The sequence below is a fragment of the Eubalaena glacialis genome, chromosome 13, assembly GCF_028564815.1.
Source record: "Eubalaena glacialis isolate mEubGla1 chromosome 13, mEubGla1.1.hap2.+ XY, whole genome shotgun sequence".
Taxonomy (NCBI): domain Eukaryota; kingdom Metazoa; phylum Chordata; class Mammalia; order Artiodactyla; family Balaenidae; genus Eubalaena; species Eubalaena glacialis.
Genome location: NC_083728.1, coordinates 56,938,363 through 56,965,614, shown reverse-complemented (window position 1 = coordinate 56,965,614; position 27,252 = coordinate 56,938,363). Strand labels below are relative to the sequence as shown.

Below are 27,252 nucleotides of genomic sequence, written 5' to 3'. Positions count from 1 at the left end.
AAAGATCCAACACAGGCAGAGATAAATACATAAATAAATAAATAAAATTTAAATATATATATATATATGTAATAGGATAAACTTGCTGTGGAGTTAGGGAACGGAGCAGCTTTAAAAAAAAATTCTATGTACTAGCTTATTTAAAGTGACTTTCAATCCTTTTATGTACTTCCCTTTCCTACTGTGATGTTTCCCTTTCCTATAGATTCTTGCTTCTCTTTTATTTAGAGGAGACCTTTCAATATTCTTTTTAGGATAAGTTTAGTATTGCTGTATTCCTTTAGTTTTTGCTTGTCTGAGAAATTCTTTCTCTCTCCTTCAGTTCTAAATGATAATCTTGCTGGGCAGAGTATCCCACGTTGCAGGTTTTTCCCTTTCAGGACTTTGAATTTATCTTGCCACTCCCTTCTGGCCTGCAAAAGTTTCTGTAGAGAAATCAGCTGATAGCCTTATGCGGGTTCCCTTGTAACTGACTGTTTTTCTCTTGCTGTCTTTACAATCCTCTCTTTAACTTTTGTCATTTTAACTATGATATGTCTTAGGGTAGGTCTGTTTGGGTTCATATTGTTTTGGACCCTCTGTGCTTCCTGTCCCTTGATACATTTCCTTCTTTAGGTTTGGGAAGTTTTCAGCTATAATTTCTTCAAATACATTTTTGATCCCCTTTTCTCTTTCTTCTCCTTCTGGAATTCCTTTTATGCGTAGATTGGCACACTTTATATTAATCCATAGATCTCATATGTTGCTTTCATTTTTTTTCATTTGTCTGTCTGCTGTTCTGATTGGGTGATTTCTGTTATTCTATCTTCCAGATCACTTACTCGTTCTTCTACATTATTTAGTTTGCTATTTACTGTCTTTAGCTCAGTTTTCATCTTGGTAATTGAGTTGTCTGATTTTGACTGGTTCCTCTTTATACTTTCTAGATCCTTATGTCAGTGATCTACATTTCTAACGACAGTCTTTCTTAATTCCTTCAGCATTTTTATTACCTCCTTTTTGAGCTCGGGGTTTGGTAGACTAGAAAGGTCTGTTTCATCATTTGTTCTCTCAGAGGATTTCTCTTGTTCTTTTACTTTATTTATTTTTTTAAAGATTTAAAAGTCTTATTTCTACAAATCACAGCTGATGAACATGAAATCTTCATATGTGGGCACCACTCTACAGGAACAGCTGTTCCCAGGAAAGGGGTGGCTTGACATGCAGAAACCTGCGCAGTCCAAAGTCCAGGGCGGAGTGGGATCAGGGGGCCCAAGGGCCTCTGCCAGAGCAGCCCCAGTAGCCACAGAGCATGCACTTGATGATCCGGTCCACTGACAGCTTATTTTGGGGTCCTGGCAAACGCAGTTTGTCCCCAAATCGGTGTTCCATGTCTGAATGCACCTCAGGCAGCATGATTTCTCATACACCTGCTTTTTCCGTTCTGCGATTAGGTTTTATCTGCATAGCCTTCTTTAATACAATACTCATATAGTTCTGTTTATGGCTTTCCGCTTGTAGAAGAGATCAAAAATATAGTGGGTTTTCTGGTAGTGGATCCTGAAGATGGGCCACAGAGATTCCACTTTCCTCTTTCCCTCATGAGGTTCTGTTTCAGCTTCTCTCATCTTTTGATCTAATTCATCCAATGTTGGCTCCATCAACTCCGAGTCATCTAGGGGAGCTTTCCAGCTTCTTCTGACTTTAGGCATTTTTCCCACAAGATAATTTGCAAAGATCTTAGCATCTGTTTCCCAAGAGTATAACAGAAAGATCCCTGGTCTCTTCAGTTACAGACGTAGGTTCTTGTCCAGCACTACCAATCAGTACATGACTTTGGGGAAATCACATTCCCTCTCTGGTCCTCAGTCTTATCAGAACCTCCGTCGCTGTCAGATGCCCCTTCTCTATTCTCTTGTTCTTTTAATTGGGAGTAGTTCCCCTGCTTTTTCATTTTACTTATATTTCTCCAGTTATCTGGACAAGAAAACTCCAGGAAGCCAGCTCCCCTGCCATTGTGTTAGGAGGGGAGATTCAGAGAGGATGGGAGTCTGCAGGGACCAAGGCCTCCACTGAGACCGAGTGCTTGAGTCTTAACCACCTCAACCCAGGGGAAATACAGGCAGCAGAGCGCTCCCAGGGATGTGCTGATGAGGCTGGAGTGGGGGTGCAGGAGCGGGAACCAAGAACATCAAGTCAGTTCTTAATCGCCTCCAATGAAGGGTGCTGGGAACAAGTGGACGTTTCTGCCATCCATCCCAAACAAAACACAACAATAGCAGGCAAGATTTAAAGAGCAGGGGGAGCCGTGTCACGTGGCACTTGTGTTTGTGATAACCACATTTTCCGTTAAACTGTTTTGTGACTTCCTTTTTTTTTTTTTTTTTTAGTGAAATTGAACAGCCCCTGCTTTATGACTAGAGAACCATTCTGAGGTTATGAGTCCCTTCCCTTTCTCACAAATGGAAGTTCTATGAGCAGCCTGAGGCTGGAGCCGGCACAGGTGAAGCCTGGCCCCAGCCCAGGCTGCGGAGGTGCACCTGCAGGAGAATCAGGTCCTGCCCTCTGTCAGATGGAACAATGCGGAGGGTCCTATTTGAATCCTCCGCTAGTGTCACAAAAAGGCAACAGAGTAATTCCTCTATGTGCATGGGAGTCAGGCTTTCCTCTCTGATATGAGGTTCATTTTCTTCTCTGAAAAGTTACTTGATAAATCTAATAAGCATGTGCTAAGTTCTATGCTGCTGGGTCTGTGACCAATGTAATAAGATTCAACTTTAGAGCTTTTCTCAATTCATTTACTCCTTAATCCAATTCTACCATTTTATAACAAAGGGAGACTGACAGTTAACTGGAAAAGGTCTGCATGACAGGCAGGAACAGGAAGTTAGTTAAATACTCAATGCTTTTTGGTCTTAAGTCAAGGAGTACTTTTCCACAGGCACCTTACTAATTTCCCCCATCTCCGTCTCACTTTTACAGGCCTTTTGCTTTGTTCTTAAAAATTGATGACGTGTTGGCGAAAGAACACACAGTAAATCAACGGAACAGAATTTCAAGTCTGGAAATAGACCCACATAGCACAGTCAACAGACCTTAGATGAAGGTGAAAAAGCAGCGAATGGAGGAAGGACGGACTCTCCAGCAGAGGGGGCCGAAACAACCTGACACCCACAGGCCACAAACTGAACCTTGGCATAAACATCACATCGTATACAAAAGTTAATTCAGAGTGGATCGTGGATTTATACATCAGACCACAAAACTTTTAGAAGAAAACATAGGAAAAAACTTTGTGACCTCGAGTTAAGCAACGACTTCTTAGATGTGACACTAAAAGCACAATCCACAAATGAAAAAGATGACAGATTGGACTCCATCACAGCTGAAAACGTCTACCCTGTGAAGGACACTGCTAAAGAGAGTGAGAAGGCGGGCCACAGACTGGGAGGAAAGATTGGCAAATCGCCTACCTGACAAAAGGCTTGTGTCTGGAATATATAAAGGACACTCTAAACGCAATGGGCACAAGATTTGAAGAGGCACCTCACCAAAGAAGATACACAGATGGCCAGTGAGCATAACAAAGGTGTTCAACATCACTAGGCCTCAGGGAAACGAAGTCAAAACCACAATGAGACACCCCTTCACCACTGGGGTGGCTCAAAAGAACAGACTGAACACACCAAGTGTGGGGAGCACCCAGAACCCCACCTGGAAAGCAGGCTGGCAGCTCCTTATAAAGTCTGCATGTGCTCACCACCTCCTCCCCTGGGGAGTTGCGCAGGCAAGATGAGACAAAAAGCTGGAGGCCAATGCCGAGTCATTTACTCTCTGTAAACAGCCCGTGTCCCTCACTGGGGGTTGGATCAACAGACCACAGAACAGCCATACTGGGGACACTACTCCACAGAGGCATGGACCACAGACCCACACAGCCACATGGACATATCTCAGGGTGTACTGCTGAGTGGAAGATGCCAACCTCGGAAGGCCACACACAGCACAATCTCACTGAGATGACATTCTGGGAAAGGCGTGTACGCACAACACTGCTCGAACATCTCAGATCCTGGAGCAAACATAGCTTCCACCTGATGGGCACAGGGCAGGTGTGAGGGTGGGAAGGAAGGCCAGATGCTAAAGCTGCAGCAGGTGAATAGGGAGGTGCAATAAACAACCCCCAGGGCTAAGGCTGGTGGCCTCTCTCCCTACTTGCCTCTGACCACCCCCCACACCTCTGGGAGGCTCCATGTGCCCAGTGGTACCAGCTGGCCAGACCACCTTCACTCCCCGGCCGCTGGAGAGAATCACTGCTCTTTCGCACGGCAGTGATACGTACAACCTAGTCACTCTCAGGCCTGGCTCCAAACTGATGGTAGTTCATAGACACAGAGCCTGAAGGATCCAACATGAGCCTCTGTAAGGTCAGACGCTGGGCTGGAGTCAAAGCAGAAATGCACACAGTCAACCTGGCAGGGACTCAACCTGAGGGGAGTGGGCTCGCTGGCCGTCCGACACCAGGCCGAGGGAGGAAAACAACCAGGGTGCAAGACAACGTCCTGCTGATGTAGCAGAGGCCAGGGAAACTATTCCCAGGGATGGTTCGACCTACAGGACAGCTGGCCATCGAGCAGCAGGGGCCTGGGGATGGCGGGTGGGTCCGTCTAAGATGAGGAGTGGAGAGGTCCACGTGGGAGCGCAGAGGCTCTGATGGGGTGAGTGGGAGGGACAGGGTGGCCGCCAATGAGGACCCCACACCAGGTGAGAAATCCAGACAGTGTAACGGGGGATGGTCGGGCTGTGCCTTGGAGTCCAGCACAGCCTCAGTGCTGAGGGACTGGGCCAGAGCAGCCATGAGAGAGGCAAAGGGCTGCAAGAGACGGACAGGCCCGCCTGCCATGCTTCCAACTACTTGCAGAGAGGAGTGAGAGGCGCTGACTGAGAAACCCGCAGAGTGCAAGGTCAGGGGCATCCTTCCCAGGAAGAGATGCTGGAGGCTTCCAGCTGGAACACAGGAAACATCCAGGCCGTAATGGGACTTGTACGTCGAGGCAGAGAAATGGGGGACAAGTCAGATCTGGGATCCTTCACTCAGAAAAGGTAACAAAGGCCCTGGGAAGAGTTAAAGTAGCCAAAGGAGAGGGTGCAGGGACAGGAGAGCCTGGGGGCAGTGCCGAGACAGCCCCAGGAGGGCGGTTCCAGGAGCTGGAGAGCAGCTCAAGGTCAGACACCTGGCCGGAGCCCAGGGACCTACTAGCAAGGCTGTCAGAGCGCAGGGTGCAGCGGGCAAGCCAAAGAGCCACTGGACAACGCAAGGACAGGGCACGGTGGCTTTTCCATGCAGCAAGTCCCGGTACGGCCTCTCTGGGGCAGAAACGGTCACAGCAGTCAGGTCAGAGCTGTGTGGGGATCCCCGGTGGTTTTGTGTGATCGGGAGGCCAGGAGTGTGAGAGCAGAACAGAGTCAGACTCAGCTTGACCTCGAGAGGCACAAAGAGGAACGGCGGGCAGAGGAAGTGCGGAAGGACCAGAAACATGCACCAGGAAGGCCGGGAGGGCAGGCCTTCTAGAAGCAAAGGAGACCCCCACACCATGAAATGCACAAGGTTGAGGAAAAGAGCGAGACAGTGAGAAGGTGAGGGCTGAGTGGAGACCTGCAGAAGAACAAGAACGGGGCCCCCAGGATGGGGAGAAGCTGGGGGCAGGTCAATCAGTCCCCCGGGCTGGCCACCTCCTCACGGGCAGATGCTTAACTGTGAGGGTGTCAGGGCTAACTCTGAGGACTTCAGGATTTAATGGTCCTCACTGAGAAAAGGGGAGAAAACTGCACATATTTCGAGGTCTATATTTGAGAGAAAAGTGCAAACTCCCACAAGGAGCCGGCCTGCCTCACACACAGCTCTACTCACCCAGCCTGAATGAGCTCGTTCAGCTTCGTGGCATTCTTGTCGTCCATGCCTTTGATGGAAAAACAAACACACGTGAGCGTCAAGTAGTCAAGAGCGAAGCCCAGCAAGACCCCACATAATAATCTCCAACGCAGACTCCAAACCGCTCAACGGGGTAGTCAAGGTCTTCCACAGTAAGACCCCATGTTAGCTGCAGGCCCTCCCCCAGGGCCCACACACATCACCTGTGCTGAGAGCACTGTCTCTGCCCACCTGGACATCCTCGGGGAGGGGACCACTCCCACCTCTGCACAGCTCATCACGCCTCCAAACCCCCACCCCAGCCCCCCTGCCGCGCTGGACTGCCACTCGCCCCCAACCGCCTCGTTCAGAGACTCCCCTTTCTCCAGGCCCACCTTGCCCCACGCACTCTTGTCCTGCAGGGCTCCTGGGTTAACTGCGGGCCCGCCTCCGTCAGCTCTGAACGACAGACTGACACCCTGCATGTTTACTAGAGCGGACGCCCTCTTCCTCTGCCCCACCCCCCACTCACTGCTGCCCTCAGGACACGCAAGACAGGAAGTGTAGTAACCAGGTAAAAGGAGGATGGAGGTGGTGCGTATGTGCAGGCCACTGTGAGATTCTTTGAACCCTGCTGAATATTTGGGGAATAAAACACAACAGGCCACAAACACACAGCCAGGCTGAAAACCAAAGACAAGGACAAAACCTTAAAAGCCGCCGGAGAAAAACAACGCATCCTCTACAGAGGAACACGGACATAAATGGCCAGTGACCTCTCAGCCATGAAGAAAAAACTGTCATCAAAATCCCACATCCGGCAAAAATACTTTTTAAGAACAAAGATGAAATAAAGACTTTTCAGATAAATGACAACGGAAAGAATTCATAGCCGGCACAGAGGCATGGTGAGAAAGTCTGAAGGAAGCCCGGCAGGCTGAAGGGACATGTGCCAGATGGAAACGGATCTTCAGGAAACAGTGCTTGGCACCAGGGAAGGAAACGCAGACCCCGTCCCTAAACAAGCCAGACGCAGCCCTGGCCTCCAACAGCATGGACCACACAAGCACAGTCAGTGTAAGTGACCACTGGGGCTATGCGTGAGCATGTGACACGAGAGCCAGCCTGTCGGGGACGTTCGTGGACCTGTGAGCTGAGACCAAAGGGGAGGGAAGGGCCCATGGGTCCTGCATCCGGCAGCCTGGATGGACGGAGTGACAGACAGAAGGCCCAGAGGGTGGGACCACCACAACTTCGGGGTTCAAGTCACCAGATGGGGGCACCATGCAAGGAACCTCCCTTTGAAGAGAAGCCATTTCAACCAACTGGTGAGGACTGCAGACAGCCGAGGTCTTCCCCGGCCTGTCCTGATACCCGCATGGCACCAGGCCTGGGGCAAAGTGTGACTTGTCACTCAATAGCCCAGGAGGCTTGAATAGTCATCCGTTTCCATCGAAACTGAGGGTCCTCAGGCCCTTTTCAAGGGGGGACGCCGCCCAGCTCACACAGCTGCTGTGACACAAGCTGAGGTGTGTCAAAGGACCAGGAACACAGCAGAGACTCAGTCTACAGCAGAGACTCAGTCTATGTCTTAAGAATCACATGTCTGGAGACCTCAGTTACAAAAAGTATGTTAACAAAGAGCATGCTCTGACCACCGGAGCTAGACACGTGTTCCCAGTAGCCCAGAAAGGGCTACCACTGTGTGCAGGGCAGGCGGACAACTGCCCATCCCAGTGAGCTCCTTCCCCCACAAACCTTCACCAAAGGACACAACAGTGTCCCAGCAGGTGGATCAGTGGGTGGGTGCAGTGGGGGCTCAGAGGGAGGGCCCCACCAAGGTGGAGTGCTGTGAAGCAGCTTTGGGAGCCCCAAGCCCAGGTGGGGCCTCACGGGGATGTGTGTGCGTGCGTGTGTGTTTGCATATGTGTGCACACGTGCACTCGAGTGCTGCTGGACCAAGAGGGACCAACCAGGTGTCACTAGCAGGACTAGGAGCAGATGAGCTGGAGGGGACGCCAGGCAGGAAGATGGGCTGAAGTCCAAGTGCAGAGGCCCCTTGGGTCAGGGGACCCAGGTGACACCCCAAGGGTAACAGGAAGCTGACAAGAGGATGAGGCCTGCCTCCTGTGGGGAGCGCTCAGGCTGGGATGCTGGGATGTGGGAGATGGAGGACGGGGCCCCAACATGCTGCCAGGACCAGGAGTATTTTAGGGCAAGGACAGAGAGGAGGACGGACAAGGAAGCAGGGATTCCAGGGGGTGGGGCCCCAGAGCCCCCTCAACAGCACTCAAAGCCGGAGCCGGGGGTTTGTTTAAGTAAGTCGTCAGCCTGCAGGAGCATGGGGCGGGCAGCCAGGCCGCCTGTCCCTTCCTTTGGAGGCTCCTGGACTTCTTGCCTGTTTCAGGAAGGGCGGGTCACCCAGGGAATGCCCGCCCTGCCCGCCCTCCTGCCCGGCTATGACGTGTTAGGTGACAGCTTACAATCATCTCATAGTGTCTCATTTAATCTTCAGAGTGGCCCTGCAGGTGTGTGCCCTTCCAACCCACGTGACAGGCGGACAACTGGGGGCTGGAGAGGTGAGGATCAGGCCTCTTGTCTGTGGTCACATGGGGAGGCCAGAGCACCTGTGCATCTAAAAGGAATCTAGTTACGAGGAGATGCTCAGAGCAAGGCAAAGGGAGGGGCCCAGACCCTTCAGTGTACCAGGGTCGGGAAAGGCCAGAAAGTGGGGGCTGTTCTAGGTCAAGACTCAAGAGACACGGCAGCTGTGAGCAGGCACTGTTCCCAATAGGCATGCCCTGCCTGGTGTGGTGGGACGCACTGGGAGATCTGAGTTTGGGCAGGATACCAGGTGAGGCTATGGTACCCACTTGATAAATGTTAAATGTGCTTGCTGGGCATGCAAGAGAATGTCCTTGCTCACTGGGGCCAATGGCTGAGGGGTTTAGAGTGGGCTCAGATGTCTGCAACTTACAGTCACACAGCTGAGCAAGAAAAAATGCAAGTGTGTGGAGGAGGGACAGGAACGGGAGAGACAGTAACACAAACATGGCCAAGGTTCAGGACCCATGAATCTAAAAGACGGTATGTGGGGGTTGTTACATTCTCCTTCGATTTTTCTGTATGTTAAAACGTTCTGTGCGTTAAAATGTTTTCAAAATGAAAAGTCGGAGAGAAAACAGAAGAGCCCCCAGGTCTAAAACTCCAACTGTAAGAGGACAGCAGGCAGGCCCTGCCGGGAGGAGGCCGCCCCTCAGCAAAGGGTACTCACAGCCCCCGATCTTCTTGCGCAGCTCCCCATAGCAGATCAGGCCATACAGCTCCTGGGACGACTTCTTCAGCCCGCGAGAGAACACTGAAAATGAGGAAAGGTAGCGGCTTTAGAAGGAGAAAACACAGATGTGCGGGGCTTGCCCAGCTTGTGCGCACACCAGGGTGCTGGGGGACACTTCTTGGCTTTGACCACTGCACCATGGACCACAGGGTGTTAACATCAGGGGACACTGGGCAGAGTACACGGCAACACGATGCTGTTTTTGCAATTTTCAAAATAAAAAGTTAAAAGAGAAAAAGAGGGTGGTTTAGAAAACTAGTCATAACAGGCAGAGCAACATCCCCAGAGGGGAAAACGGGACGTCCAGCATGGCCAGCTTCAGCGAGGCAGAGGAGGGTCAGGACCACCTCTCTGTGCAGAGAACCCACCCAAGCTCCACGAGGGGCTGGCAGCACGGGAACCAAGGAGGCCCACCTCTTATGCCTCCTGGGACGACAGACAACTCGCCCCAGGCCTGGGGCCAGAAGGAAGAGGAAATGCGGCTTGAGTGCTCCGGACGCCCCCTTGCTTGTCAGCAGCAGACCACAGTGTGATTTGGGAGGCAACACGCAGGGTTAAGCCAGCCCATGTACAGCCTGCTCGTGGCTGGAGGAGACCACACTACCAGGTATGAGCAGAAGTGCTGAGGGAGGCTCCAGAGGCTCTATAGTAGACTGATTCGGCCCCGATGCCCGCCCTGGACACCTACCTGCAGGCGTCTCTGACTCCAGGAAAGAAATCCTCACGTGCTCAAGCCACTGTTACCTTGAGTCTCTGTATTGTGTGAAGCCAAGCCTGACAGCACCTTGTAAGCCTGGTTACTGCCCAGTTGGCCCCTTTCCGATCATCTCACAGGGCAATGACCACTGCCATGTGTCCCTCTCACAGCTGTTCTCTCCCCAGAGACCCCCTTTCAAAGATTTGGCTGTGTGTGATTACAACAATAGGAAAGGAAAAGAAAAGTATATTAGTAAATAGAAAGTAAAGTTCTGAATGAATGACCTAAAACAAGGATTCTGAACCTCGGATAGCCTCTGAGGAGCCTGGGCTCTGGTAACACCACACGCCAACAATTCCTGAAGGTTCTCCTGAGAGAAAGACCAATAGTCTCAGCGGACTCTCACAGGGACCGCTACTCAGGAACCTTACGATCCACTATGCAGTCGATAAACAAACGTGGGCTTTCAGGCAATGGAACAGTACTCAGCCATAGAAAGGAATGAACGGACCCTAAAAAAGCCTAACACACCCTACAATCTGGATGCACCTGGAAAACATCATGCTCAGTGAAAGAAACCGGACACTAAAGGCCCCGCATTGTATGACTCCACTGATATGAAGCGTCCAGGAGAGACAGAGATCTGTGGCTCCGTGGTTGCCGGGGCTGGGGGAGGGGCTGCGAAACAGCTGCACAGCGTGGAACCCAGTGTGACCACCAGTGCAGCACCAAGAGGCGGGCAGGCCTCTGGCCTCACGCGGTCAACCGGCTGCCACCAGCTCTGAAAGGTGATCAGGACCAGCGAGAGACCTCGGTGCAGCCCTCGGCTCAACAGAAAGAAGGCACTTCCCATGGGGCCACACCGGGACACCAAGGGCATGTGGGTCAGGCAGAAGACACTGCAGAGGGGCTTCCCTGGTGGCGCAGTGGTTAAGAATCCGCCTGCCAATGCAGGGGACAAGGGTTCGAGCCCTGGTCTGGGAAGATCCCACATGCCACAGAGCAACTAAGCCCATGTGCCACAACTACTGAGCCTGCACTCTAGAGCCCGTAAGCCACAACTACTGAGCCTGTGTGCCACAACTACTGAAGCCCACGTGCCTAGAGCCCATGCTCCGCAACAAGAGAAGCCACTGCAATGAGAAGCCCGTGTACTGCAATGAAGAGTAGCCCCCGCTCACTGCAACTAGAGAAAGCCCAAGCGCAGCAACGAAGACCCAACGCAGCCAAAAATAAATAAATTTTTTTTAAAAAGTTAAAAAAAAGAAGACACTGCAGAGAAGGGAGAATGGCCCCGGCGGGGCTGACCCTGCAGAGCTGACTGTGGAACTGAGGGCGGCTGATGCGTCCACCCTTCATCCAAGTTGGAAAAAGGGCTGAAGGGGAATGATACCTCCAGTGGGGGAGGGGAGTTTAGGAGGCTGTCCAGCAGGCGGAGGTGACAAAAATATCCAGGAAAGACACATCCACTCTAGATGTCCCACAGAGCCCAGTGTGGCCGCCCTGCAACACGCCTCTGGACCTCGGGGCAGACGATGCACCACGTCCACACCGGGAGCCTGGGTGGTCCACTCTGCCCATAGCCTGGTGGTGGTGAAAGCACAGAACGTGCTAGAGCACGGCTCCTGGAATCACCCCCCACCGCCTGATCTCCAGGTAGCTTCCTACCCCCTTCCCCTTCTCGTGTTGCTGAGGCCGCATGTTGGAAGAGAGTGTTTTGAGACCAGCCAAAGCAGATGAAAGACCTGCTCTCGTGGAATGACTTTCAGAAAGAACAGACTATGTAACAACAAAAAAGAAAAATGCAGAAGACAGAGAAAGAGCCAAACAGCTAAAACTCGTTTCTGCGTGCCAGCCTGGAGGAAGGGAGGGTGTTCGTGATGACGACAGATAATAACAACAGCACACTGGACTCGACAGGACCAGAGTCGATATTTTCAAATCAGCTAGGGATGTGAGCAACAGTCTGAGCTAAGGATGAACACAGCTAGCAGACACACAGACTCCGTGGAGACGGCCTGACAAAGAACAAAATGCTGCCGACTTGCCACAATGCACCACAGCCACAGAGAGGCTTACGTTCATGGCCACATGGACACTGAGAGCACACGCGTGTGCGCCCGTGCACATGCACGCGCAAACACACACACACCAGTAGCAAAAGACTTGTGGGTCAGACCGAGGGACTGCTGCAAAGCGTGGAAACTGAGCGCCCACTTCCCAGGGTCCCTAGAAGGAGCAGCAACCTCACTACACAGATATGGCACTAGAAGAGGTTGGAGCCACCATTCTGTTTGTGTTGTATCTTCCTCATCAAGATGTCAGGCTGGACGGGTGGCCCCTGAAGCGGAAGGCTTTTAAGCAGGAAAGATACCTTAAAAAGACTTGTGAGAAGCAAAAGGATTTAACTGGCCAGAGAGAACCTCGGTGGGGTCATAAACTCAGCAGAAAGCAGGCACTGCACGTGGGGCCTCGTGAAACAGGCCTTGCCCAGAGTAACATGCACTTGTCTGTCAGTTGCTCCTTCCTGCCTCTGTCATGGACAGAACCAGATGGGAAATGCGGGGAGAGGCAGACAGACCCCCAGGACAGAGGGCCGGGCACGCATCTTCCCGGAGGGTTGTCAGACAGTGCTGTGACGGGGTGCTCACAATGAGACAATTAGCAGTAATGATAGTATAATTTTACCTCAATTGTGTGAATTTATCTGAAGAAAAGTGCTATATGAATAAAGATATCCACCCTGCGTTATTTAAAAACACTGTTAAGTGACTTGCAAATCCAAAAGGAGAGGTAAAATGTATTCATTTGTAGTATCTCCACTCAAAGAAATACATTTAATAAAAAACACATGGAGGGACTTCCCTGGTGGTCCAGTGGTTAAGAATCCACCTTCCTATGCAGGGAACGCAGGTTCAAGTCCTGGTCAGGGAACTAAGATCTCACATGCCGTGCCACAACTACTGAGCCCACGTGCCACAAACAGAGAGAAGCCCGTGCACCGCAACGAAAGATGCCGCATGCTGCTACTAAGACCTGACGCAGCCAAATAAATAAAAAATTAATTAATTAAAAAAAGAACTGATCACCAAGCATTAGGTTAAGAAAACTTACCAATACTGAAAAAACTAAAACAGATGTCATTTAAAAAACAAACACATGAAGAAATTCTACATCAACATGAAAAGGTGATGTGAAAACAGTACTTGTAAGGCAGACAAAAGTCAGGAGACAGAGCGAGAGGGGTACAATGGGAAGAGGATGCTGCCCGGACTCGGACCTCCACTCCCCGCATCGTTGGGGTGGACAGGGGCCAGGGCCTCCATCGCCGAGCCGGGGCTTTCTCCTCTGCCCGAGCAAGCGCATTACAGGCACCTCCAGGGAAGAGCACGCCACGTGCCCAACCACAGGCAGCAGTGGGGACAAGAGAGGATTCAGGGGAGGATTTCTGGGACAACTGACACAGGAGCTGAGTCCTGGTGAACAGGTTAGGGAGGACAACCAGGTGGGAGTGGCAGGAGTGTGGCAGGAGTCAAGGTGTGAAGGAAAGTGCAGGTAAGGAGGGAGGTGACTCCATTCCCCGGGGCCGTGGCAGGTCATGGTGCGGGCCTCTGGTGGGGCAGAGGGAGGGGGCTCAGGCAAGGGAATGGCCGGGCAGATGAGCATCTTATGTGGATCTCACAGCTCAAAGGCTGGGTTAGGAAGGGCAGGACCGGACAGTGGGAGAGCAGCACTGGTCTAGGGCAGGACCAAGGCAGGCCGGGCGGTGAGGACAGATCTGAGAAGCTCGGAGTAGAACCAGAAACACTGACAGGTGAGTAAGAGATGCCCCCAAAGATTCAAAGGGAAATACATTCAGGGGACACTGTCTTAGGACAGAACCAGATGGGGATTCCCTGGCGGTCCAGTGGTTAGGACTCTGCGCTTTCACTGCTGGGGCCCGGGTTCAGTCCCTGGTCAGGGAACTAAGATCCTGCAAGCCACGTGGCGTGGCCAAAAAAAAAAAACAGAACCAGATGGGAAATGCAGTGACCATAACAACCATCACCAGACCCTGGGACCTCCCAGTCCCTGAGAGCCCCAGCGCTGGCCGATGGCAGGGAGGAAGGACTTCTCCAGGGCAGAGGACAGCAAATCGCAGGCCAGATCCGGCCCAAGGGCTCTCTTTGTAAACAGGCAACTGCAGCAACATGCATTCCTCTATGTATTATCCACAATGAGCTAGAAAGCAGGGTGAAGTGGTTTCAATAAAGACCATAAAACCCCAAAGCCAAAAATATCAATATTCACCATCTGACCTTCTACAGAAAAAGACAGCTTGAATCACTGTCTCTGGGCCTTTCTAAGGCCGGAGGAGGAATCCCTGGCCCTGGCATCCCGACCTAAGGGAAAGCCAGCGAGGAGAGCCAGATGGGTCAGCGGGGGGAGGCTAGGACACACTGACTGGCCAAGAGAACACCTGCAGGGTACAGGCAAAGGTTCAAAGGGGAGTGACGTGACCACAGCAACCACAATTATTCTGGATCAGAACTGATGTTATTTGGAGGGTGTGTCAGAAATCAGTGCAGTCGGTGGAAGCACACATGTGGAGAGACCGAGAGACGAGAGAAGCAGCAGGAACGACACAGACACAGGATTCTTCCAGCGTGTGGACACAGGAGGCAGCAATGCCTTCCCTTAGGACAGAGGTGCTCTGAGCAGGAAGTCAGAACCGCACCTGGCGATGACCTAGACTCATGAATTAAAGATGGCGCCACACAAACTGGACTCAGACACAGAGCCTGGAAAAAGAGCCTGGGAAAAGCCCTGGAACGCCAGCCCTCCACCCGCGCTGACGCACACCAGGCCCTGCCCGACCCTCACCCCACTGGGGCCCCCTTGGGAGAAGGGCGGGCAACGGGGAGGTGTGATTCTGGACCACGGTGCCCTCCCTCCCAGGGGGGGAGCAAGCCAGGGACTCAGACACCACAGGCTTCCTTGTAACTAAGCCTGACCACCAGTTACGAGGCCTCCTGTCAGCCAAAGCACCATAGGTGAGTACATCCCAGGCCATGTGGCTGGGTGAGAATAATGCCAGAAGGTGTGGCCTGCAGGTTTGCGGAAGCCACGCTCCTGGACCAGAAGCCACCCCGCCTCTGGCCCCAGGAAGCCGGCCTAGGCACTCACCGTTGTCGAAGTCGATGTACTTGGTGATCTTGTGCCACGTGCGATAGTAGAAGTGCCGGACCTGCTCCTTGTTCTTCACCATGCTGGCGGGCTTGCCTTTCTTCTTGTATTTCAGAGCAATGTTGTTCTGAATCGCTTCAAAGTCTTTCCCATGCTGGAAAAGAAAGTCCACATTAAAAGCACGAGGTTATAGGGAGGGTGGGAGGGAGACGCAAGAGGGAGGAGATATGGGGATATATGTATATGTATGGCTGATTCACTTTGTTATAAAGCAGGAACTAACACACCATTGTAGAGCAATTATACTCCAATAAAGGTGTTAAAAAAAAAACAAAACACGAGGTTACAACAAGGCAGCCTTCTGTACAATGCAGACACTTCCTGAAAAGGGAGAAAAGGGACCGCTGTGGTTAAGCAAGTGTCCTTCACGGCTTCTACTTGTGCATGAACTTCAACCTGGCTTCCCCAGAACCTCAGGTTTCAATCAGAATAATGGATAAAGCAGCAACAGAACTATCATAGCACGTGGATACCAGTGAGGCAAGGACCCCGGAGCAGTAGAAACATGAAGCTCAACACTTAGACAAAGGGCTTAATCTCCAGAGTTCTTTAGAGCCCATGAAACGAGACACCCCCATGAAGACAATAACCAGAAGACACAACACAAGGATGGGGGGGCTCAGGGTGCTGTATATCTGGCACCTTAAAATAAAACAACAAATCAACTATTCAAAAACAGCTTCACTGATTTGATCATACAAAAGGTACTCTATGTTCGAACAGGGATAACAAATATGAATGTTTATTAAGAGAATCATGCAGAATATGCTCTGAATACATCTGTGGGCCTTCCTTCAACACCTCCATGTAAAAGCTGAGTACATCTTAGATTTTCAGAATGGAATTTATGTTCCAGAGAACACAGTCCCCATCAGTGCTGTTCAGGTACTGATGCAATGAGAACCAACTACTGATACTACTCATCAACTACTGATACTCTCATCAAAACCAAGCCAGCAAGAAGCACTGGGAAGGACCTGGAGGTAATGGCACCCCAGCAGCAATGAGCACCTCTGGTACCCAGATCTTGGTTTCTAAATCCCACTTTCCAAAAGGAACCACGGCTCCTTGGAGAAATGGCCAATGCCAGGTCTGGGGCAGGGAAAATACCAGGTGAGTCTAGAATATCTTGTGGTGCCAGAAAGTGAGAAAGTGCTCAAAGCGTAAGGGGAACATGTTAGAAGGACACAGCAGCCAACCTGAAGAGGCTCCCAGTGGGCAAATCTAGAACAATCTGGGCAACAAAATCACAATGATATGAATGGATTATGACCCATGGAAGAGAATAAGTATCCCTGAGTCCACACAGGTATAAAGAAATAATTGAATAAATACATAAATGGAGGAGAAGGGAGAGCTTTTCCTTGCATGGGATTTCCACTTAATAAATGTAGAAAGAATAACAGAATCAGAAGGTCATCACTGGGTAAACACCACAGTAATAGTTTTTCCAGGTAAGAAGAGGCAATGGTTGCTTAAATTAGTGGGAGAAAGAATGATGAGAAACAGGGTATTTACACAGTCTCAAAGTAAAAAAAAAAAAAGAAAAAAAGACTTGGCAGTGGAGAACCTGGGAGATGCCACCTGAATGCAGTGACCAAGGTTCACACAGCCAGGCCTGAGACAGATCGCATTGCACACTCTGGACAGGATGCACCAAGGATGCACAGCAATCCCACGGTACTCTTGACAGAAAACACAAAACATGAACTTATCCGTGCGGAAACATCAGGTAAGCCCAATGAGGGCCACTCTATGAATGAACAGACTTGGAATCTTCAAAAATTTCAAGGTCATGAGAGACCAGGAATAAAAGGGAAGACTGAGGGACCTGTTCCAGGTGGGAGGACCCAGGAGCCATGGCAACCAAATGCAACGTGGGGTCCTGAACCAGAATAGGACATCAGTGCAAATACTGATGACATTACACTAACTCTCATTTTGCTGGTCACCCTGCAGTTACGTGGGTGTCAGGAAAGCAGGGTAAACGGCGTGTGAGAATTCTCTGTACGCTTTTTGCAGCTTTTTCCAACTCTGAAATCGTCTCAAAATTTAAGGTCAAAAAGTAAAAATGCTATGGGACTTCCCTGGCAGTCCAGTGGTTAAGAATAGACACTTCCACTGCATGGGGCGTGGGTTCGATCCCTGGTCAGGGAACTAAGATCCCACATGTCGTACGGTGCAGCCAAAACAAAAAGTAAAAATCCTCAAAGAATGAAAGCTCACTCACTGTTTTAAAAGAAGCAATGGCAGGTGAACCAGAGCAAGGCAGAGCTGCACCTAAAATGCCTTCCTCCAGCGTCCAGCTCAGGCACCACCTCCCTCACAAAACTCCCCTCAGCTCTTGACCAGAACCGTGACGCGAACAAACACACACGGCCTCTAAATCTCAGGACTTCTTTTCATAGCTGGGTTAACGAACCCAGAGGTGACCTGACGGCCCAGATGGGGACTAGAATCTGGGCTTTGCGACTCCTTATCCTGCGTTCTCAAAGGACGCTGCCTTCTGAACTCTTGTGGCATCCGTCAGCATATACCTTCTGAGAGTCCCACTTCTTCTGTGCCTGTTACGTTTTCCCAGTAAGACTGCCAGCCCCTTAGGGGGGACTTCTTTGCATTTCTATACTTAGCAATGAACTAGGTAAATAAAGGGTGGTGGCAACAACAGCAACAGTGAAAAAGGCAAAGTTGAAAGAGAAAACTATATGGAGGTGAAGAACACATTTCAAAGACTGAAACGAGAACTCGCATTCGTACAGCTGTCACAGAGATGGCAGGAAACAGGAGATGCCCAGCAGCTGGATTTGTAGGACACTGGGAACTGCAGACAGAATACGGAAGGGGAAGCACAGCAGAGATGAGGCCTCCAGCAATTATCGACCCAGTGAAATGCAAGCAGAAGATGCTGGCCACGCGGCTGCGAGTAAGATAGGAATCAAGACTGGAAAGCAATACGGACGGACAGACAGACGTAAGAAGGGAAAAGGAAAAGTCGGCAACAGGCTTTGTGAAATGGAGTGTAGAGGATGTCAAGGACAACCACGCTGGTCCAGGCGTTCATCCCACTGGCCTTCCCGCCAGCTCCCTGTCATGGGGGCCACAACCTTTACCCCTGGCCACAGGGAGGAGTCTGGGATAGGACCAGCCAAGCTGAGTTGTGCCCAGAACTGTCCTTACTAGCATGGAGGAGGGGTTGGGGAGGCACTCTCGCCCCTGGGGAGCATCTGAAGCAGGAGAGAATAAGCACAGAAATGTCACCCCCAACACACGGGGTGACAGACAGAGGCCCAGTGACACCGTGGGAGTCCCTGCACACAGTCAGGCTTGATCCAGCCCCTCCGGCTCCCTCACAGTTCAGTTCTGAGAGCTGCTCAATGCTTGGTCTTGCCCCTCTGCGTTGCTCTGAGCTGGGTCTCGTCACTTGAGGCATAGCTCAGTCAGACGAGAGTGCATCAGAAAGGCAGGGACGACCTTCATCAACACTGCAGAGGCCTGTGCTGAGCACCACGCCCCACGGGCGAAGATGCTCGTGGTTATATACGCCCTAGCCGACCAGCCGGTCATCAAGGCCGCACCACAGTCTCACTAAGTTTTGGTCAGACACACGCGGCAACAGACATAAAGCCCACACTTGTGCATGCACTCTCTCTCTCTCTCACACACACACACATACACACACACACACACACAATTTGGGATACACCAATAGTACCAACAGTGGAAAGCATTAAGTGACCTGAATAGACAATTATAAATTATTACTACTATTAATCAAGGATTTCAGGAGACCTCAAAATACCTACCTGGTAGAAAAGTTAAAACAAGAAGCCTAGCCCGATGAGAGGGGAATGAACTAATTCCCCTGAAGAAAGGTAAGGGCAGGTCATTAACACGGATTTCTTCCCCTGCTTTTCATCAACAACCACGTCTCCCCCACGCTCCTGCAACCGAGTAGCCAGACTGCCTGCAGAGCCCACCTTCTCCCCAAGACAGAGGGGCCACACCAAAGCAGTAACTATTTCAGGTGAGAGTCAGCAATGGTTGCTGATTCTGAGAACACGCCAGGAATCACAAGTCTTCTATGCCTAACAAACAGCTTAAAGAAGGCACCATTTGGGCATATAATCTATAAAAGAACAGCCTCTGTACTTTACCCTAGAACTGTCGAGGGAAGAAAAGGAACACACTTGAATGTGTTTGAATGACTTCGCGTCTACTGGAACAAGCCTCATGTGGACATTTCATTCTCTCCTCGGACAACAGAGTCAGGCAGCACCAACACATGGCCTCCTCCAGCCAGGAAGGGCAGAACAGAACCATCGACCCCGGAAGGGGGCAGGCCAGCCACGGGAAAGCCCTGAACTCGGCTCTGCGTCCTGTTCTCTGCCCATAGTCAGGTGTCTCCTGATCTATGAACACTCCATGGTTTCAGTTCCAAAGCCTCCTTCCTCTGAGCCTTGTTTCACAGGCTTGGCTAGACTTTTCTATCACTCCAGTTAGTTCACTAGTAAAAGAATACGGCTCACTGACCAAGTAACCTACTCTTGATACTACATCCCAAAGAAGAAGTCTAAAATATGGAATGTGCACAAAGATGTCCACGGTAGCATTATTTACAACAGAATCCAGAAGGAACCACAACAATCAACAATACGAAAATGGTTAAGTAGAACAAGGACTGGCCAGAGGGTAAATATTTAGGTGTTGCAGGGCCACAGGTACTGCAGGAACCACACTGTAGTCAAAGACAATGTACAAGTAAAGAGGCTGAGCTGTGTTCCAATAAAACTTGATTTACAAAAACAGGCAGTGAGCATGTGGGTCATAGTTGCCTTCATCTGAAGCAGAATATTTATAAGCATTAAAAAAATACTGAGCAAAAGAACTACAAAACACCTGAAAAATGCATTTAACGTTAATAAAAAAGTATGTTCTCTATAACTACAAAGATGTGAAGAAACAAAACCCGGAAGTAAAAATGGCTGGCAGGGAGCACAGCCATTTCATTGGGCCGTGGGATGGGGGAGGAGCTTCTCTATGTTTAGGACTTGCCACTCTGTCCCCAGTCAGCTGTGACGTCTCTCTGGGTTGTGCTGGCTGCTCTGATGTGGCAAGTGTCCCCTGGCCCCTCCCTCTCGGGGACATCCCTCCTGAATCGGCCCACTCAGCTGCGAGGGGAAGGCCCAGAGGGAAGGGCACCACTCTTCAGGCCAGAACGTATTTCAGAGAATCTTAGAAAAGAAAAGAAGCAAACGAAAACACTTCCTAACAGCCACCTCACTAGTAACAGCTTTGAAAGTCACAGCGAGGAGGTAAAGGGCCAAGGTCAGAGGTCAAGGCCTGTGCCTAGGGACCCACAGGCAAGGGGTAAGAGGCCAGGAGCTTCAGCCGCCTCCTTGGGCTGCAGGACCCACTCACCTCGTACAGCCCCTCGAAGAAGGTGTTCTTGTCCTCCGTGCTCCACGACTCCCACTGCCGCCGCACCTTCTTGCCTTCTTCCTTCTCACCGCCTGAAGACCCTAAGTTCCGGGAGGAGGAGCGAGAGCCCCCTGCAGGGGCGGCGGGGGCAACCCCGGGCCCATTTCCAGCTGATGATCCGCCACCGTCAGCTCCTTCGAGAGAAAGAACCATATGGCTATCTGTTTCCCCCCGGGCCCCGCCCCCAGCTCCGCCAGTGAGTGACATTGTCCTGCCCTGACCTCTGACTCTCGAGAGAAAGTTTAAACAGTGAGTAAAAGGAGAGCATTTATGTGGTACCACCAGAGCACAAGGACAAGGTCCCGCCGAAGCACACAGCTTCTTTCCCGCTGTGAACTAAAACCACACGGCATCTTTCCTTCTCAATTGAGGTTTGAGGTGAAATTATTTTTTCAAATAAACTGAAGTTCAAACTCAAGAAAACATTTAAATGTATATAAGACACTACCTTCTTTGAGGTACAATCAATACTTAAATATGGACCACGTGATACCTCAGTACCTTTTAAAAGTCCTGGGACTTCCCTGGTGGTCCAGTGGTTTGGACTCCACACTTCCACTGCAGGGGGCAAGGGTTCGATCCCTGTTCAGGGAACTAAGATCCCACATGCCGCACAGTGCGGCCAAAAAAAAAGGTCTCCTGACCTTTTTCCTGATCACTTTCCACCAACAAAATCTGGTGTTCTGAGAGTGGCCGACAACCCACAAATGCTCTTAAAGCATCAGTTCCTAATCTCAAGACAAGTCCTTGAAAACCCCGCCAAGAGGGGAGAGCACGTAAAGTACAGCACAGGGGCACCAAACGCCGGGCCCGGGACTGAGAACTCTGTGCTCCCAGGAGAACGCAGGCAATAAACCAGAGGTAAAGGTCACAGATAACAATTTTACGACCTGACCCAATCCTCCCACCCATCTCAGTTCCTTCCTCTCAGAGGGAAGGGGAACTCCCAGCATATCCCTGTGATAACCAGCATTCTCTTTTCACGGAAAGGCAGGACCATCCAATGGTGAGAAATCTGCAAACTCTGAACAACGAGGGTGAAAAGAATATCATAAAAATAAAAGTACTTAAAACAGGAAAAGCTAAACAAATACAGATTATTGTTAAATGCTTTCTTAATGAGATAATCATGAGCTTTTCCATCAAGATCCACTTCCTCAACAATCTGGTGGGGGCCCTGGGCAGCCATGTGCACACTGGGGCTCAGGGCCACGTTTCCCTCACCCCCTTCACAGGGCTCTGCCTCCAAAGGGGATGAAAGACAATCATGAGAAATAAAAGAAATGAAAAAGTAAAAGTCCGTTATTCCACATATGCTTGCAAAGACTATCCCTGAAGAAACACAAGAGCAGGGGCTGCCTGGGGTATGGGGCGGGGAGTTGGGGGGGTGGAGTCACTCTCCCCTCTTACACCTTGTTGTGTCTTTGTGCGCTGTGGGTCCATGTAATTACATCAACATAAGGAGTATCTGAAAACAGTTGATCCCATCAGTCAGCTATCAGAAAGCAGAATGTTTTCATACATGCAGAAAAAACTACTCGGCTACATGGAATGCGTTTGATTCTCTCATGTGGAAAGGTGTATCAGGCTAGCAGTGAGCTACCTTCATAAAGCGACACGAGTGGGTAACAGAAATCACTGTTTATCAGAGCTGTAGTGCCCAATTAGACAGCCACTAACAAGGCTATTTAAATTTAAATACTAATTAAAATTAAATAAAATAAAAACCCCAGTTCCTCAGTCACATCAGCCACATTTCTAGTAGTCAGTGTCCACATGTGGCCAGCGGCTCCTGTGCCGGACAGCACAGGACCTTACTATCACTGCAGAAAGTGCCACTGGCCAGCACTGTATTTGAATGTTCAACCTTCACGGTCTTAAACACACTGTTACAGAATAAGACATAATCAGGTTTAAAGCGTTTCACAGCTGCTCCATTCCCATCCAGCAGGCACAACAGAACTGCACCTCAGGATCTCTGAGCTCCAGAGTGGGCGAAGGACGCACTGAACACGTGGTCTGACTTTGTCCATTCCTCACCAAACCGAACCAAACCCTGACCTAATTAATGAGCTTAGCACATCCCGAGATGTTTTCAACAGGTGTGGCAACTTAGAGCACATTTGCAGGGATAATCGGTTTCATTCCATTTCTAGTAGGTCAGAGACGCTTTGTTATGAGCTGAAGACTGGGTTATGAGTGCCGTTTAAACTCCACTCTCGGGACTTCCCTGGTGGTCCAGTGGCTAAGAGTCCCCGCTCCCAATGCAGGGGGCCCAGGTTCGATCCCTGGTCAGGGAACTAGATCCTGCGTGCCGAAACTAAGACCTGGCACAGCCAAGTAAATAAATATTTAATAAATAAATAAATAAACTCCACTCTCAAAAGAAGTTCTGGTTGATTTGGAGCCCATAGTTCCTCATGTGTACTCATAGTTCCTCATGTGTACTCAGCCAAGTAAATAAATATTTAATAAATAAATAAATAAACTCCACTCTCAAAAGAAGTTCTGGTTGATTTGGAGCCCAGAGTTCCTCATGTGTACTCATCTGAGGAAGGGCTGTCTGTCTACCTCTGCACCACCCACAACAAAGGATTTTAGTGTCATTTTCAACTTTTGACAAAACCCTCACTAAACTCTCTTTTTCCAAAACAATGGCAACTTGCTGACAGTCACAGCTCAGGTTTACCTTTGCCAGCCCATGCTGGTGTCAATATACTTGAAAGTAACACACACATATTGTTAAAAATTCTATAAGGCGTACGTCTTGCTGGCTTTTGTGAAATTTCACTGGATTACAGCACTGGTGACCTGAGACACGGAGGATGAACAGTGAAGAAAAACAGAATGGAAGCATCACTGAGCTGAAAGGGACCTAAGGGGTAGCGCACAGAATACACCAAACCAGCAGATGTGAAAGAAGGTACAACAGTAAAAGTGGCTCCGTGGAGGCCCACGAGGCAGCCAACCACACTGCAGAGCAGCGAGCCACTCTCCCCCGGCCAGAGGTCAGCTGCACAGATGCTCAGCCTCTCCTGCTCTCGTTTCAAAAACAGTATGTCCTCAGTAGAGGAAAATAAAGCAAAACGAACTTTCAGAAAAGAAAGCAAATCACCCTCAGGCAACCATTTCTAACATTTGGTGCTCGTCATTCTAGACCTTGAATGCTTTTTAAAAGTAAAGTAAAATCACAAAACTTTAGGGGGGAAGGAGAACATGGCACCTGGTACATCCCTGAAATTTCAGATGAGGAAGAGGAGACAGAGGCATCACCGCTTTGCCTCAGGCTCCTTCAAGGGCTGCAGCTCAAGCAGAAAAAAAAAACAGGAAGCAGGATCAGAGACACTGGTAGAACGAGATGGTGACTCAGGAAAAGTTCAGACAAAAACAGTGATGACCGAAGGGCGAAGACAGAGAAGCAAGCAAGGAGGACAGAAGCAGCAGGAAGGTAAGGGGGGGGAGACAATTTTGAACAAGACTGAGTGGGCGTGGGGGCTCTCCCTGGGGGTGGGAGTGGGTGTGTGCCCAGCCAAAAGCACAGGGCCGAAGTCAACACTCTACCTGTGTCTGTGTTTCTGAGGCCATAAAGAGGGTTAGCGAGAGTCTGCACCGTGAGACGTCAGTATCCGAGGAACCAGAAGAGAAAGGATGCACAAGAATGGGAGCCCCGCAGCGAGCTCTGTGAAAGCAGGAAGAGCTGCACCAGGCATCACACAGCAAAAGCTCAGTGAGAGCTTGGGAACTGACGCGGCACAGGCTGGGGGCTCCACAGCTTGCCCTGCCCCTCGCCCATGCAGGCCCCTGGGACCCAGTGCCTTCCCTCACAACCCACTTCAAGCCACAGTCCTCTAGCCGCTCAGGGGCCACCTGGCTTCTCCCCTCTCCCGTTTCTGCTGCCACTTTCCCAGGCCTGCTCCACACCACCTCTGAGCAAGGTGATTCTAACCAGCCCCTCTCTGGTCTCCCAGACAACCAACCCCGCCACAGCCACTCTCCAGGGCTCACATTTGAGGGACACAGACGCATGGCCTCGGTCCACCTTTTCCCCTGCCCGCCCATCCATCCATCCACTCCGGACAAGCTAGACTGCCCGCCCTCCTCCGCATGCACCCTCCCAACACCCAAGCAGCACAGAACCACCCATCTGCCCGCCAGGGAAGCCCAGACGCAGGTGGAGCAGCCTACCGAACACACTGCCACCCTGCCACCATGCCCGCGGGCCTGGATGTGAGGGACACAGAGGTGCACAGCCCCATGGAGCATGTCCAGACGCCTGCTCCCTTCTGTCCCCATGGTGTGCAGTCACCTCTTTTCAGGACGGCGAAATGGAGGCTCTGAAGGCGGGAAAGCCGTACGGTCCCTGGGCAGCAGGAGCCAAACCAGAGCGCCGGACTCACACTCCAGACCTGGGCGTTGTCCTCCTGGGACACATGACATCATGGTGGCTGCCACCATGTCAAGGCTGCTTCAGTATTTATGACACACAGAGCCACAAAAGTCAGAAGCTAGAGGGAACTTGATCTCAACGTCCCCCTCAGTCTGTGACAGATGAGGAAATAGGTTCAATGACTGCCTGGTGCCACCAGCCAGGGAGTGGCAGGGCTCAAGACTCCGGAGGATGCTGTGACTTAACTAGGGGAGACGCAGAGGATGTCGTCACAGTCCATCACAGCACACAATCCCGTCCTGAGCCTTCCTCTGGAGCTTGCCGAACTTCTTTCCAAGCGATACATCAAAATCCCAGAGGGACGGAAGACCCGCTGAACTCAAGGGCGTCAGAAATGTCCATCCCAGCAGGAGGGGACACACGGGCCTCCCTGACTGGCTCCACCTGCTCTGGACTAGAAGGGCATTCCTGGTGTCTTCGAGCCCACCCGCCCCTGCCCCCGCCCCAGCTCGGGGCACCTCCTGGTGCAGCAGAGAGCACAGCCTGGGAGGGGCGGCACACACCATGCGGTCCCAACACGGCCCCCTCAGGTCGCGGTCGGTCCAGACGGGAGGTGCGATGCCAAGGCTCCCAGAGGTGCTTCCGTGCCTCTCATAACACACACATCCGTGTCACATGCTGAACAGCCAGACGTGGCTCAGGGGACACCCTCCCTACCAGGGCCACGCAGAGGGGAAGACGTCAAGCAAGCCAATTCCCAGTCAGAGTGTCACCCAACAGACAAATCCAAATGCCTCCCCTGGGCCCGCCGCTGCCCCGAGAGCTGCAGGCCTCCCACCAGGATCCCTCCTGGGCATTCGTCGCTCCATCTGTCTCTAGGGTCCCTGTCCCGGGTCCCCCTCAGCGCCCTCCACATGCAGACCAGGGCCAGCCACCCTCCAAGACTTCCCTCTCCTCCCGCAAACGTCTGAGAAAAACACAACTACAATCCCTGTGTTCCTACTAAAACGTATGCCCTCCTCATCGAATACTGTGAAGGTTTCCTAATGGTTTCTGTAAGTAATTCTTGATCTCCCACCCAAACCACAGACCCCGGGAACGTCTTCTTCTCCCAGCATTTCACACGTGGTTCTTCAGTGGTAAGAACACCGCCGTTACTTGATGTGATAAAGTGCACACCACCCTCCAGGACAAAGCTGTTTTTCACATTTGTGACTCTGCTATCTGAAATCACCCCTCTGCTATCCTTGTATCTTTGTATCACCAAAACAAGACACAACATACTACATGAAATGAAAATCCTGAAGACACTCACGAGACACCATGGAAACAACACTACTGTTGACATCAAAAGTCAAGGAAGTATTTGAAAATTAGCTCAGCCTTCAAACCAAAACGCAACTGTTACCTTATCTACTTGTCCATACTATCTATTCATATCTTTGACATGAAGCAAATGCCATCTGTATAACTCTGAACTGAATCATTCACCCAGAACCTCTGGTTTAGGGGTATTTTCCTCTCTGTCCTGCACGGCTACATCATGGTCTCTGAAGTGGCCTGGGCCACAGGTCTCCTGACCTACTGTGCCCGGGGGGTGGGGGGGCTGTGTCACACAACAGGACCACGTGTCATGGTTGTCATGTCTTCCCCATACGTAGCATCACACAAGGAATGAGGTGTGTACTGGACAGAGGTGGGAGAATGTCCTGCCTTCCCTCCTCTTCTCCCAACAAGGTCTGAGGGCTTTCACAGAGCTTGACGTCCCCGCCCAGGTGGGACACTGGGATGACAGTCGTCATGTACTGGATCAGACCGGGCACAAGAACCACAGAGCTCCAGCCTTGGTGGTTTCGAGAGGGTCGGATGTGTCCCCCTGCCCTCGGAGGGTACAGGAAGCAGGGACTTCTCCACCCAGCTGCCCAGGCCTGGCCCAAGTGCCTGGTGAGGGAGGACAAGAGTGACCGCAGTGCAGACGGTAGGTGAAGCCACACCAAGCCTGGGGCCTCCGAGAAGCAAGGGCTAAGCAGAGCCCGCCAGGGAGACAACTGCCCTGACTTCGGGCACTGTACCCAAGGACCCCAGTCATCCTGCACAGCAGACTCCTTCGCCCCTGAGTTAAGGGAAGCGCAGCTTCAGCCACTGTCGCACCCGACCCACTCTGAAAGTAAGGAACCTGAAGTTCAGGCAGGTCGAGCACCTCTCCTCTGCCCCCAGCTGAACCAGCCACAGGGGCT

The 27,252-nt window shown here is 51.1% G+C and overlaps 1 protein-coding gene and 1 pseudogene across 5 annotated transcripts in view; both read right to left on the bottom strand.

Annotated features, from left to right (window-relative positions):
• Window positions 1–27,252, bottom strand: part of CRAMP1 (cramped chromatin regulator homolog 1) — a 59,218-nt gene that overhangs the window by 25,560 nt on the left and 6,406 nt on the right. For all 5 annotated transcript variants that reach the window (XM_061209487.1, XM_061209489.1, XM_061209490.1 and 2 more), the window contains 4 exons: window positions 20,569–20,762; window positions 15,091–15,244; window positions 9,165–9,248; window positions 5,891–5,939 (listed from right to left, as the gene is read on the bottom strand). In XM_061209487.1, coding sequence (XP_061065470.1) covers window positions 5,891–5,939; window positions 9,165–9,248; window positions 15,091–15,244; window positions 20,569–20,762 — 481 coding nt within the window. The remainder of the gene's footprint in view (window positions 1–5,890; window positions 5,940–9,164; window positions 9,249–15,090; window positions 15,245–20,568; window positions 20,763–27,252) is intronic.
• LOC133103395 (protein BUD31 homolog) lies at window positions 1,243–1,691 on the bottom strand (annotated as a pseudogene).